Source organism: Calypte anna, chromosome 7 (assembly GCF_003957555.1).
Source record: "Calypte anna isolate BGI_N300 chromosome 7, bCalAnn1_v1.p, whole genome shotgun sequence".
NCBI lineage: Eukaryota > Metazoa > Chordata > Aves > Apodiformes > Trochilidae > Calypte > Calypte anna.
Window position 1 is genome coordinate 14,972,405 of NC_044253.1, and position 14,387 is coordinate 14,986,791.

General features: G+C 45.6%; 1 protein-coding gene across 1 annotated transcript in view; it reads right to left on the reverse strand.

Annotated features, from left to right (window-relative positions):
- The window catches only part of MARCHF4 (membrane associated ring-CH-type finger 4), a 106,935-nt gene extending 98,688 nt beyond the window's left edge, over nt 1-8,247 (reverse strand). Inside the window, exon 1 of the mRNA XM_030454520.1 lies at nt 7,783-8,247. Within this exon, the coding sequence (XP_030310380.1) occupies nt 7,783-8,247 (465 nt within the window). The remainder of the gene's footprint in view (nt 1-7,782) is intronic.
- Between the last annotated feature and the right edge of the window lie 6,140 nt (nt 8,248-14,387).

Sequence of the window (14,387 nt, forward strand, 5' to 3'; positions counted from 1 at the left end):
CACCCTACAAAGTTATTCTACAAAGAAGACAAAATTTTCTCAGGAATCTGTTCAAGATCAAACTAACCTTACCTCCATGGAGTTTACACATTTTTCCCCAACCACAGCCTGGTTTCTCCAACAAACACAAGTCATCAGATGTAGGAAAGAATAAAACAACATATAAAATATTTTTTTGCTTATAATTGTCCCATACTGTATTATCCCTCCCACCCAGGGAAGCAGGTTTAACTGGTGCAACTGTTGTGAGTGATGCCACTGGTGCTTAAGCTGCAAACAGAGGGTGTTTGGATAAGGTGGTACATTAGGCTACAGGAGAAGCTGTGCAGAGCAGAGCCAGAAAGGATGGGTGAGACCAAGATCTGATGTGCCAATTGACTTTGGCCAAGATGAAGAGAAGGGAGAGGAGATGAGAGAATACCACCAAAGAGAGTAAAGAATTATAGAATGTCAGGTTGGAAGGGACCTCAAGGATCATCTGGTCCAACTCTTCAATTATTATTATTGTTTATGTGAGATGCCACAGCATCCTTTTGAGCTGAGACTTAAAACTTTCCAAAGTGGAGGAATCCACCACTTCCCTTGGGGCACCATTCCAATGTCTGGTTGTCCTCACAGTGAAGAAAGAAAGAAAAAAAAAAAAAAAGAAAAAGGAAAAAAGGGAAAAAAAAAAGAAAAGAAAAAAAAAAAAGTGAAATGACATGACAGAAGAAAAGATCTGTAAGGATATCAGGATCTGGGTCCTGTCACTGGAACTAGTCTGCCCTCCAACATTGTGCCTTATCTCATTACTTTTCACAGAGGGGCAGCCCATTTATTATCTACATAGGTTTCCAGGTTTTGCTGGTTTTTTCCTCACCAGAAGAAAGGCATCACTTATCTCTCTCCACTGCCAACAGTGTAATCTGTGCTACTGTAGCCAGTGATAAATCAAAAATGGATAAAAGGTTGGTTGTGAAAAGATGGAGGAAGCTAAGAAAGTCTTCAGCATCAAGCAATTCATTTTAGGCAAGTAACCCTGATTAACAAAGGAAAAGGAGAAAGATAAAAAGTTAACAAGCTCTTCTGTGAGTACTATTTGAGCCTAGTTTCCCATGGAAACCATATCATGTTGTGTTGTTTTTTTTTTTTTTTTTTGTCTAAAGAGATACACATTCCTGTAAAAGCTTTTGCTCCAGCTGAAGCTCTGTCTTGCACTGATTTTACAGAGTGTAGCGCAGCCAGTGCTACAGTTTCTCCCACAATAGCATGTTTCTAGGTTTCCTGTAGTGGAACAAAGCAATCAGACGCCTCTGATTACCGAGAAGTGGGTGTGAGCCGGTATCAAATCCACCTGTGCCCAATCAGGGCAGGCCCCCTATTGAGCATGTGCAAGACCAGGGGGCCAATAAAAGGTGAAACTCACCTCCAAGGTGAGGCTCTTGTGGCGCAGCTGGTTAAGGCCCAGTACTGCAATGCCGAAAGCCCCGGGTTCGAGACTCCACAGAGAGCCTCACCTTGGAGGCGATGAGCGCTAGTGGCACAAGAAAGGTAATACAGTGTTCAAGAGTGAGCTAGTCTGTGGCTGTGAGTTTCACCTTTTATTGGCCCCCTGGTCTTGCACATGCTCAATAGGGGGCCTGCCCTGATTGGGCACAGGTGGATTTGATACCGGCTCACACCCACTTCTCGGTAATCAGAGGCATCTGATTGCTTTGTTCCACTACAGTTTCCTGTTCTTTACCTAGCTAGTTTTCATGGAACTTGCAGGAATTTAATCTTTTTCAGATCTCCACTTTCTGCCAAATCTGGCTGAAGTTGGCCAGCAGGTTTAGAAGAGGGCATAAACTCCAACAGCTAACACTGCCACACGGCCTTATTCCTGTAGCAACCAGCTGATAAAAGGGACAGGATGGCCACAGATATGGACCAATAATTATTATAGTCTTTCTTATATTCTTACTCCAGGCCTAGAAGTGATGAACACACATGGCAGGCACAGAGGACACACAGTGTCACAGATGTTTGGTGCTACTGTGGCCAGCCTTGAATAGAAAAATACCAATGTGAGCAAAAGCCTTCCACAGAGAAGGCCCTCACTGGGAATGAATTTTTGCTTGAAAGACAACCTGAATGCAACTCAGGCTTGAACAAACTGAGCCCTCCCAGGAGCAAGTGTTGCCTTTGTGGCTGTAACAGTGACTCTGCAGATGCAAACAATGGAGCTACATGCTTCTGCACTGTGTGTTCAGTCACTAACTGACACAAGCCACTGCTAATCATGGTCTGAAATGTGTATTTAAGAAACAGTGACAAAAATGCAGAAAAGTTCCTTCATGAAGCCTTTTAGATGAGGAAAAGTGAAAGAAAATAAAAACAGCTCCTCAGGCTAGCTAGTGGCACTGAAATAAACAGGTCAGGCATCATAGTTTCAGTGGCACAGAGGTGAAACCCCTGTCTCCTGGAGCAATTAAAAGTCAATGGGATTAGTGGCCTCCACTATTATTTACAGAAAACCCAGTGTGCATAATATTATTGAAATACAAGGGTCATGTCCCTGCTACTTGGATGCCTACCCTTCCACTGTTGAAGTTAATGGGAGCTTTGCCAATCAACTCTGTGGCAACAGAATCTGAACCTAAAATAAATGGCATCAAAGGCTCCATTCAATTGATGGCTCAAGCACAGCTTTTACTGAAGCCAAAATGTTCTGTCTTTACAGTATAGATTTGATCCTGGGACAGATGAAACAACAGAGTTGGCTACAGAGGTGTTAACATTCACAGATGGGAAGACTGAGAGGTGGACAGAATGTCACAGGAAGCATCTTCCCTTGCTTTCTGTCAAAAATTACAACAGACAGGTTGAAATCTAAAGGGCTGAATCTCAACATTTCTTAGTCTTCAGTATTAGCAGGACTGGATGCTTTCAAATGAATTATTCTCCTTCTAACACCAAGAAAATTAATCCTGTGGGAACACACTTACTAAAAGGGCATGGATGGGAAGCCTGCATGGTCATTATGTGATTCGATGTGTTTGAAAATAGTGTCCTGATGGTCTAGCAAGCTGGAACAAAACACCAGCATCCCCTTTCCCAGGTTTTCCTGGCTTTGGATGTGCTTGTGATGCTGGTGAAGCAGTTGTTTCTTCTTCCACTCATTCATTATCACACTCTTGCCCTGAAATCTGTCACAGGCTACCTCTTTTCCCCTTTGTCTCACTCTAGAAAATAAGTACCTGATGCTGCTTTATTTTACAACATTGTAAATCAGAAATCAAGCATCCAAGAGATTTCTTCCACTCCACTGTGCTGCTGAGAGACCAATCTCCAGCAATATTTCCTGGTTTAGTTCATGCTTTCCTGCAGACACTACCACTAAGCTCATGATGGCTTTTGCCTGTTTCCTGTACTTGTAACAAGAACGGAGTTGAGATTCTAGATTGTCATTACAAACAACATGTGCTAATCACCACCCATTTGATGGCACTGACCATTCCCAGGGCTTTCAGGACTGGAGTGTTAATCCAGACTGAGTAAATTAGGGCCACTGTAGCTCTAGATAGGTTGTAAGCATGGGCAGGTGCCTGCATGCTGAAGATATGAATTCCAGATAGGTACCTGGAGAGCCTGATCTCAGCAGCCAGACACAAGGGTCTGGTGAATTGTGGGGCTGGAGAGTAGCCCTAGGGCTCTGCTTCTCTTTGGTGTTACCCTGATCTCTAGATTGGCTTCAAACCTGAAGTGTGAATATTGCATTGAAAAGTATTAACTGTGATGACTTTAGATATCCTTAAAAACCATGTAGCTTTACAATCCTTCATTAAACTAGTCAAGTTCTTTGCCCTCCTAATGTCCTGCAATAAGGAGCTCCACAGCATAATGAAATATCACATGGAAATGCATGTCCTAATATCCATTATAAGTTGTCTTCCCTTCCAAATTCCTTGCAGATCTTCATATTCTCATATGAATGAGTTGCTATCCCTGGTCTGGAGGGGACTTCAGCAGGAAGAATAGTCTATTTTCAAACATTTCTGTTGAATACCAAGCTAAGTCCAAGCTAGCAGCCTACAGGCAAGAGTCCACAGTATGCTCTCTGATACTCCTTAGTTAGCCAATCCTATCGGCACTGATTTTTCAAATCTCCATCTTTATAGTTTTCTTACTTGCAACACAGAAATACATAAATGCCGAGAGAAACTGACAAGTAAGAAAAGATGTATTCATGTTCTGACTGAAAACCTAACAAGCAATCCTTGAGACACAGTGATTTCCATATGATCTGCTTCATTCAAGAATTATTTTGTATTTATTTTCAGCACAGCTAGCACCAACTCTAGAACTCCTAAACTCCACCATACTGCTAATTGCTTGTGACATGGGCAAACAGTTTATCTGCTGATGCAAAAGGACTCTTCACCCATGTCTTTTCCTGCTACTTTCCATGACTTGCTTTCAACTTGGATCCATACCAAGTACTGTGAAGCATTTGTGAGAGCAGAGCTCATCTTAGTTTCTTTCTCTCGTGGAACACTGTCAGAGATCCAGGAAAGCAGACAAAAATTCTGCAAACACTGAGCATTAACCAAAACAGAAGAAAATACTCCAGCATCTTTCTTTAGCTCTTTCTCCCCAGAGCTTTGCCATTCAATCCAAGGTCTCAGAATTAGCTGACACAATGGTGCAGGACGCTAATTCAGTGAAATCTTTGAAAAAGCCAAGCAACCCCCTGAAAGGCAATGCCATTGCCAAGCTTGCAGTTCAGCCCATCAGCTTTTATGATGTTAAGCCCTCTTTCCCCATAAAAACAGTTGCCTTTTTCAACTGCAAGACCCGAGCAGAGCTTGCTCTTCATGCCCTAAAAATGGGAGCCCAGATGCTGTGGTCACCATGTCATCAGATCCATTCTTTCTTGTCTGCATCACTGGTTTCTCTTGAGTAACATGGAAGAATCTGAACAGTTTTACAGTAATGAGCTTTACTCCTTCCTATGGTCCTCAGCACATTTTAAAATGAGGGAATCAGTTTACCCGTAAGAGCCACAAACAAACATGAGGAGCTTAAGATACAAGCAATTTGGTAGCCTGAAGTAGCATGCGTGTTGGGTAATCATAAATTTAAAGTGAAAATCCCTACCAATTTTGTTTTGCATTACATATTATATAGAACCTACTTGCAAAGCCAGATTAGTAAAGAAACCTTTTTGGCTGTTGCATTGAAAAAAAAAACACCAAAAAACCAACAACAACAACAAAAAAAACCCAAACAAAACCACAAAAAAACCACCAGGATTAAAACATCTTTTGGAGACTCATCATTTTATCTGGGTAAATAAGCTTATAACACCTAGCAGTCAATTTATAATGAAGGCTTTTGTTCTTGGTACTGTGATGCAGCCCTGCAGATTTGCCCACAACTGCAGCTGTTTCAGATGTTTTTGACAGGTAAAAAAAACACTATTTATATCTGTCATTGTTATTAATATGCACAGCAAAGAACTAGCAATTATATTTTGTTTCCAAGTGGATAAATTTTCATGATGATCTTGGCAAGGGTAGTATAGAAGAATGTGAATCTATGACTTTTATAGTTGTGAGGGTCCAAAACACTATGGGTTCTTGCTCAGCTGTTGATTTGGAAAGCGAAGGGGAAATAAAGGCTGAACCAGTAGAAACTGTCATAATAAAAAAGAACAATGAATTTGGGATTCAGCTTTATTGGAGTTTTATTGATAAAAGGGCCAAATAGACTGGAGGTCTTGATATCAGCTGCACTGATTCAGCTGTCAGTTATTCTGAACTTTACTTGTAGAAAACTGTGTCAGGATCTGGCCACACTTTAAAGCCCCAGGATGTGGGCCTCCATAATGACTTGTGCTTCCCAGCTGCTGCAGGGCAAAGGGTTTCAGATACTCCTCAAGCCATGCTACTGAAGAAAAAAATATTTGCAGAATAAGGGACTGCTCAAGGATGAGTGACAGAATCCAGCTGTAAGTGTCTTATTATATTGGTCAGAAACTGTGAGAAGCTAAAAAAGAGGAATCCTGGTGAAACTCTATTAGATGTCAGTCACGTCTGCTCAGCTTCTCACTCAGGTAGGCTGGCAGATGGTCAGCAAATAGTCTCACTTTTACAATGCAACATACACAGGTTTTCAGTGTGAAAATTAGCATCCAATTATTTTTGAGCACTAATGTTCTCCAAGGAAGCGAGTTACCTCTATTTTAATTCTGCTTAGGCTCTATTTGCTCCAACACATAAGCCAGTCTTGCAGGCACTACTTCTCGTGTACCCAGGTAGAATGGCAAGCCAGGGAAGAGTACTAGAAATGTGGAATAATTCAAATTCCCAGGCAGGGAGTTGCACGGGTTCCAACTTTCAGAAGAGACAGGGAGGAGACAGTCAACTGAGGAAGGCATAAAGCATCTCCAAAGAAAGAATGATTTTACCCACCCCCATCTAAAAGCCTATGCCGAAAATTGTGTCCCACAGCTATCAGTCAGCTGCACAAACCATTAGAGAAGGCTACAGTCCATTGAACACTGAGCTCTGGTCTATGGGACCCTTGGTCTGACATACGCAGCTGGGCTGTGGATATTCAAATTAGCTGGTGGCAGGGTTTGCTTCTCCTAAAGAAGAATGAGAGTATGTTCCCCACCTCCCTGTCCCCATCACCACCATCCTTGGACAGACACAAGGGGAGGTGTGATCACTGCACTACAGATGACCAGCAGGTTGTGTGCCTGTGCTCACTCTCAGGTGAGCACTGCCCTTCCTTAGGAAATCACACAGGTCTACGAAGGGGAAAGAAAAAACATAGCAAAAACATAGCACTCTACATGCCAAGATCTGTGCCTCAGATGAAAGTGGGTATCAGCCAAGTCGAACCTTGCAAGCCTTATGTCCAAGGATACCTTATTCTCACAGCTAACAGGAATATCCTGGGGAATAAAGGTTATCTGCACATCTGGGCTTGATCCCACAATAAAGGTGTGCAGCCTTCCTTGTCTCTTTATGTACAAATGTTGCTGTGTATATTATTGTGAGGAAGTTGCCAGCCTGAAAATATGTGAACTGCTTTTAATTGTCATTAAATGGGGAGCATAATGCCCCAGGGTGGCACCTTACGTTCTAGTGAGGCTGCATTTCTTTCATTCTCCTGTGTGGTGGAGGAAAACTTCACTTGCCCAACCTCAGCCTGTATCAAGGAGCATCTCAATACTGGAACTTCAGCACGTCCAATAGTAATCAGTAGTCTTCCTCCTCTAGCTAGTGCAACTGGGAGCATGGAAGCAATGGCAAATCTGCAGAGCTCCTACTTAGCTGTTCCCTGGGAACCACTGATGAGGTGGGGCTGCCTCCTGCCACGTGTTTATACAGACTGAAGTTGTATTTTTAAAAGCAAACAGCACATTAGATACATTCTTTGCATCACTTAAGGGATCATCACAACTGGATACCCGTGAGGCAACACAAAGCCCTCACGCCGAGATACACTGCTCCATTAAGCAGCCCAGCAGTCCCTGCCATGCTACAGAGGCTGGGCACAGGTGTTCTGAGCAAGGCTGGTGAGCAGCAGAGAGGGATGGAGCAGGCCTCCATCCATCCCACACCTCCCTGAGAAAAACCGCCGAGCAAAATCTAGGTAGAGACCACGAGCCCCTGTGGGCTTGGAGTCCTGTTCCAGGTACCAGGGAAACCCCTGCGAGCAGCAGGCCCCAGGTCCTGCAGGCTGGAGCAAGGCTGCCATAGAGCGAGCCCGGCAGCCACCCCTCCGCCCCAGCGCCGTGCGCGGTCTCACCTGCTCGGGCCCCTGGAAGCAGATCCTGCAGAGAGGGGTGCGGATGCCGCTGTCGACGCTGCTGCCCAGCGAGTAGCGGTCCTCGGCCTTGCCCTTGCCGAAGTCATCAGAGGAGGTGCTGCTGGGCAGGGAGGCGGGCGGCTCCCCAGCGGGGCTGTCCCACTCCTCGGCGGCCGGGCTGCCCGCTCCGCCGCCGCCTCCTGCCGCCGCCGCCCGCCAGCCGGGCCCGCGCCCCCCGGGCGGTGCGGCCCCCGCCGCCGCCTCTGCGCCGCCGGGCATGGGGAGCGGCGGCGGCGGGGAGGGCGGCGGCGGCGCGGGGGGTCTCCGCAGGAGGAAGACCTTCAGGTCATTGAAGAGCATGCGGCAGCGGCACTTGAGGAGGCCTTGGTTTCGCAACATCTGTCTCGGACGGAGGAGCCCGCAGCAGCAGTAGAAGAAAATGCCCGCGCCGGGTGGTATTAACATGTGCCTTTCCTTGGCAGGAGGGGACGGGGTGGGAAAGAAAAGGACAGGAGCCGGGAGCCCCGCGGCCAGGGGGGGCTCTGCTGCGGCCTCAGTGCCTGGCGGGGTGTATGTGTGTGTGTGTGTTTGTGTGGGAGGCTGCCCTGGCCGGCGGGGAAAGGACAAAAGCAGAGCCGAAGGGAGAGGGGGTGCAACCCCCGGCAGCCAGATGAGATCCGCCGAGGATGACAATAAAAATAAAAATAAAAAACCAAACACCCCCGGCCCCCCCCCCACAAAAAAAAAAAAAAAAAATTGTCGTCCCGGAGGATTCTTGCCAACTCCTCTTCCCCCCCTCCCCCCTACCACAAGTTTGTTAAGAAATCAGTGGGAAGAGGAAATAAATCTCCCACGCCTGAGGGTCCGGGGTCCGGGGCGGATTCGTCAGAAAGCCCCCGATCGGCTCTTGCAACTCCTAAGCCTGTAAAAAAGAAGGGTCCACGTCGCCGGTGGGTGTGGGAAGGAGGGAGAATATGGTTCTCTCGACAGTATTTGGCATCTCAAGTAATTTTCCTTTTTCTTCTATTTGTTAATAATTTTTCAACTAAAAAATAAAACCCGATCACACGAGACCCAGTGTGCACTCAGACAAAATAGCAGCCGGTCGGACTATCAAAATGCAAAATTGGTAGCTGTCGTTATTATCAAATTTGCCTCTTTGAGAAAAAAGACCTTCACATTGTGGGAAAACACCCTACGTTTCCAACACTGTACTCCCAGGTGACTTCAGATTTTACGGTTGCCTTTAAAAGATTTCATTGTAAATATTAAAAGTCCTGAAAGAAATAATTAGCATTCAATGAGCTTAATCCCAGATGTACTGAGATAAATACATTATATATATAATATATATATAATATATCATGTATATTTTTAATATATTTATATATTCTGACCTTCTCTATTCCAGCAGCTGTCTGGACCACACCAAAAAAAATTAGAGGGAAATTGGTGAGGAAAGGCGGCTGTGTTATTCACTAAGCTGTTACCATCCTGGACCAGAAAAAAAAAAACAACCACAAACCAAAAAGAAAAAACAAAACAAAAAAAAAACCCACGTCGAAATCGGATCTATTCTTCGCATGTAATTGACCGGGGAAACGTGGATCTTACATGGTCACGTTTCCTTTCCTCCTTTCACAAAACAGGAACGTCATCAAACGCATTGGCAGCTTGTACAGACCATTGTGGATGGCGAGGCAGCCGGGGCTCTATCGGCAATTGCAGGGACCTCCTTTTGATGCATTGGACGAGGCTCCTTCTTTCTCTCCACCACCGTCCCCACCTTCATTTTCCTCCCCTTCTGTCCTCCTCCTCCTCTGACTGTTGTTCTCTCTCACAGGCATTGACATTCAACCATCGCAAGTCTGTCGCACTCTCGCTGGCAAGGAAAAAAACAATCGGAGCAGATAATTTTCTTCTTCCTCCTAAAAGGCTGGGATGGAGCACAATGCGCCAGACACACGGGGCAGCATGGCTTATTTTTCGTGCGGCTCTTACTGCTTTGACAACACCGAGCTGGTGCGTGCGTGTGCGCCGTTCTCCCTCAGCAGCAGCAGCAGGAGCAGCAGCAGCAGCCTCCTCTCCGGTCTCCCATCCGGCTTGCCGTGATGATGTTGCTGTTGCTATCTCCCTTGGATGCAATAGGGAAGGCAGATTGTTTGCAGTGCAAGCGGGGATTTGCAAGGAAGGGAGGGGTGTAACGTGGCCGCGCTCCTCTCCTCCCCTCGGCTTAAAAAGAAAAAAAAAAAAAAAAAAAAAAAAAAGAAGAAGAAAAAAGGCGGGGTGAGGTGGCGGGAGGGGGATATGAGAGGGAGAAACGAGGCCCTCCCCAGGCTTTGATGCCCCGGGGCTGCCGGCTGCTTGCAGGAGCCCAGGCCGGGGAGGAAGGGAGGAGGGGCGGGGAAGGGGCTGGGCGGTCGCTGCGGATTCAGCACCACGAGCGGCGGACAGCTCCGCCGGGCGTGGGTGGGGGCGCGGCGGCTCCGGGCGGCTCCGCACCCGGACCCCGCCGTCCCGGGCAGCCCCGGGGGTCCCGCCGCCGGCTCGATTCCTTCCCGTCCGAGCAGCCCCGGGAGTCCCGCAGCCAGCCCGGCCCAGCACGGGCACCGCAGGGTCGGCCCCGCCGTCTCAGAGCTGCCAGCAGGCAGCCAGGCTCCACGGCCCGCGAATGGCGAAATCTCTGCGCCGCGGGGCGTTTTCAGGGTGGTTTTCACATCCCACCGGCCGTTGCGGGAATCTGCGAAATAAAGAAACTTTCAGTGGCAAGTGGAGGTTGATCGCGTGTTTGGGGACTTCTCGGGTAGTGGTGCGTGCTTTATAGGTTCCCAGCAGGAAGCAGAGATCCCACTAACAAACTTTTCCCTTGCAGATTAATTAGTTGCACAGGATTTAATGGTTTAATAGCTATGATAATCAATATTTTTCCATTTTCACTCCAGCAGCATTTGCACACTGATAGATTTGTTTTGTTTCAGTAGCATATAGTTCAGTAGGAGTATGTTTCTTGTAGACCAGGGAAGGGTAAATATGACTGAAAACTATTGCTTAATTAGAGATTTTCCCAAAGTAACCAATGGCAGCCTAAGCTGGTATTTTTACATCTCTTCAGCCTCTTTGAAAATTTTAAGTGCAAGCTGCTAGAGTCCATTAGCTTTTATCTGCCAACATCAGCAGACATGGCTTTCTCCACATTGTCCTATGTCTTTCTATCCAGCCCCACCTAGTCCCTGAATACAAGGGAAAAATTTGTTCTCCACTGGAACTTTGTCTTTGCCATCCCAGCTAGAACAGCTGACAAAGGTGCTGGATTTGATGTGGACCAAAAGTATTAACAATATAGATGATCCAAAAGGCTTCTAGTTGAAGCAATCTGTCTAATGTCAGTGCATTGTCATAGCTTAGGGACCAGTGAACACCTGCCAGATGGAATGCACCTTCTGGTGACATAGAATTGGGCCTGTCTCTGACATCATGTCAATTCCATAGAAATTCCAGGCTCCTTAATTTGGTTTCTCCATAGGGCTTTCTCAAACACCTCCTCATGCACCAATGCCCAGTGTGGGTTCTCTAGCTGATCTTGTGCATGAAATCTTCACTGGCAGTGACCCAGAAGCTGCAGCTGACAGATAATCTAATGTCACTCAAAAGTTGCGCTGGCCCCTAGACAATGATTTTAAATTGTCTACCTTAGAATTAGATGTGATGTGCATAAACCACTGTGCTATGATAACAAAGGAATCTATGGTGTTACCTAATTAAAATGGGAGCAAAAACTGATTGTTCGCCACAAGAAAATGAAACTAACACATGCAATTAATTTACAGCAAATAAATTACACATTGAGATGCTCTAAAGCTGAAACATTCATCACTGCAGCCTGACATTTCTTAGAAAAACTGAGAAGATTTGCCATTGTGACTCTTTACAACATATTTAAGGCTCCTCAGAATTCCACATCTCTAGTGGGATCATTAGGGAAATAATAATGTAAAAAGCATTATGGGACTTCCTGAGCATCAGACAGGCTGGCTGGTGGCTGAGTATCTGTGCCTATGCTCCAGCATGGCTTTCCACACACCTGCTTTTTATTGCCCTCATCTTCTTGTCATGATGTCACCAACATTTTTAGAATGGTTCCATCAATAACAGAATTGGAGAAAAATATACTGTTGTCGTCATTTTCTTGTGTAATGCATCTCTCATTCTTCTTTCACACCCATGCCTGGTTTTACAGAAAGTATATGCTCAGGGTTTTAATGTGTAGGCTGTGTGCCCAGAGAGTTGAATGGCTGATAAGTGTGACAAAATAAATAAAACAATTAATACATTGGAGGTGCTTCATATGGTTCCCAGAGGTGAGTAGGTACTATTAGTCCTTTTTTTGTAAATGGGACAGCAGCCAATGTTTTCACACTTGGATACTCCATTCAGCCCCCTTGGTATGGATCAAGGTGCTTTGCTTAAAGTGGTCACACTGGAAAGAGCTGGGCCAAGGCACTTTGGTGTGACTGCAGTGAGAGCAGGGGGCTGTCAGGAGGCCAGTGCAGCCCTCCTAACTTTGCCCCACATGAAGTAATGTGCAGCAAATAATGAGCAGCATCTTCTCCTTCAGCAGAAGAGTCTGACTCTGGGACTTTTGATGCTTTGCTTCTTGAGCCCACTAGTAGTCATGAGGTTAACATAGGGAGGAAACATACGGGAGGCACCTGGTTCCTCTTTACTGGTTACATCTGAGCTACTGACTAAGAAATCTAAAGGGCACATGTGCAGGCAGCTCAGTGCAGACCTGCATGCCTGTTTCTTATGGATCCTGCATCAGGATGGATTCAGGTGTCCTGAAGGTCAGTCTCATGGCAGATATTTCAACTCTGGTCTTCTAGAGCAGTATGGGTCCATTAGCCCTCAGCTACTACCTTGACAAGGAGGAAAAAAGTAGTGCTGCTTATGTGCCTCCCATTCACCCACAGAGGGGTTAGTGGAAGGAAGAAAGAGTGTGGAAGAAAGAGCTGTAGCAATACTTGATCTGCCTATGTGGTGGTCTGATATAAAATCCTATCAGAAATGTATATATATTTTTTTAATATGGTTAATTTAAATATTTTTAAAAGATAAAGATTTGCATGGCAGAGAAAGATTTGCATGGACTGTAGCCCAGCAACATGGACACAGCAAGCTGGTCACTGTGCTTGAGTATGTGAGAGACAGACAATATAATTGCTGATGTGGGCAGCCAAGATCAGAGAGACAGAAAGCTGCCAAAGAAATATCCCTTTGTGTTTTCCATCTCTCAGGAAGTAAACAGTTACCTAAACCCATTTCCATGCCCACCTACACAGTCAATAGCTGCACTGCGCCTCCTGCTCCACTTACAGCTCCTTAATGGTGCAGAGGAGCTCTGGCTGCTGTGGCGTGGGCCCCATCCCTCTGGCAAACCATTACTTAAATCCAATCCATCGAAGGTTCCTACTGCTCTCTCAGTAATGGGGAGCTGCTCATCAGCTGAGTACCCTCTGATTGCTTGTCACAGCCAGACTTCCTGGTTCTTTTTCCTGAATGGAGATATTAAATAAATCACAAGTAATGTAATTACCACAACTCTGTTGACGGAGCTTGTGGGCAGACACAGCTGGGAGCTGGAGGGAGCTCTGTCACATTTTCTTTGGTCTTTCTTTCTTTCTGGGCAGTTGATGCAAAGGATGATGCTGCTGGGAAGCTGGGCTCAGCAGATAGGGGTTCTGCATACTCCAAGCACCAAGATATAATCCATGTATTAATTGGAATTATCTCCTCAAAGGAAATCAGAAATAATTTCTGGCGTGATGTGCCTTATTTTCTCTGCTGCTGGAACAAAAAGCATGATACTCTGCACACAGGGAGTCCCTGTCTATTGGTTTCTCCCCAAGCACGGCCTGAATTTCTATTTGCCCTTTTCCTGCAAGGATCATGATCTGCCATTTGAGCTGATACAGAGCAAGTTTTTCTACTTCTATGGCAGCTTGCCCTCTGCTAAGGGAAGAGAGGGATGTTTTGAGTTTTGAGGCCAGTCACTGTGCACGAGTACATGAGAAGGACCATACAATTGCTGGGGACAGCCCCCACCTTTCCTCCTTTAGGATCTGGATTTCAAATTAAACTTGTAAAGCCACAGCATTTCTCTTCAGGAGTAGACAACACCAAACATAGAGCTAACTAATTCCTACAAAAGGAATTCCTTATCCCCTTGGGTGACTAGTCAGAGCTGTGACTTGAACAGAGCAGCTGTAATAGATGGGGCATTTCAGGATATCTTCAGAAGGCATTTAGCCAAGTGCTGAGTGATTTTAACTCTCCAGGAATGCGGTAATTGTCATGAAATCCCAAACCTAAAAGAACCTGAAATTTAGATGTTTTCTAAAAAAAGGAAGTATATAATCACAAGTCCCTTGGATATTTCCGCTACTCTCCTGAGTCAAGTCAAATTTGTTTCAAGTCTCTAATTGCATTCTTAGATGAATGTTGTTTTAGTGACATGCAACAGTCCTGGAACTAGCTCTCACTTGTCTGACATGGGATTTAGAGAGAAAACAATGTTGCTGAACAAGACCATTAGGGGATGATCGTGA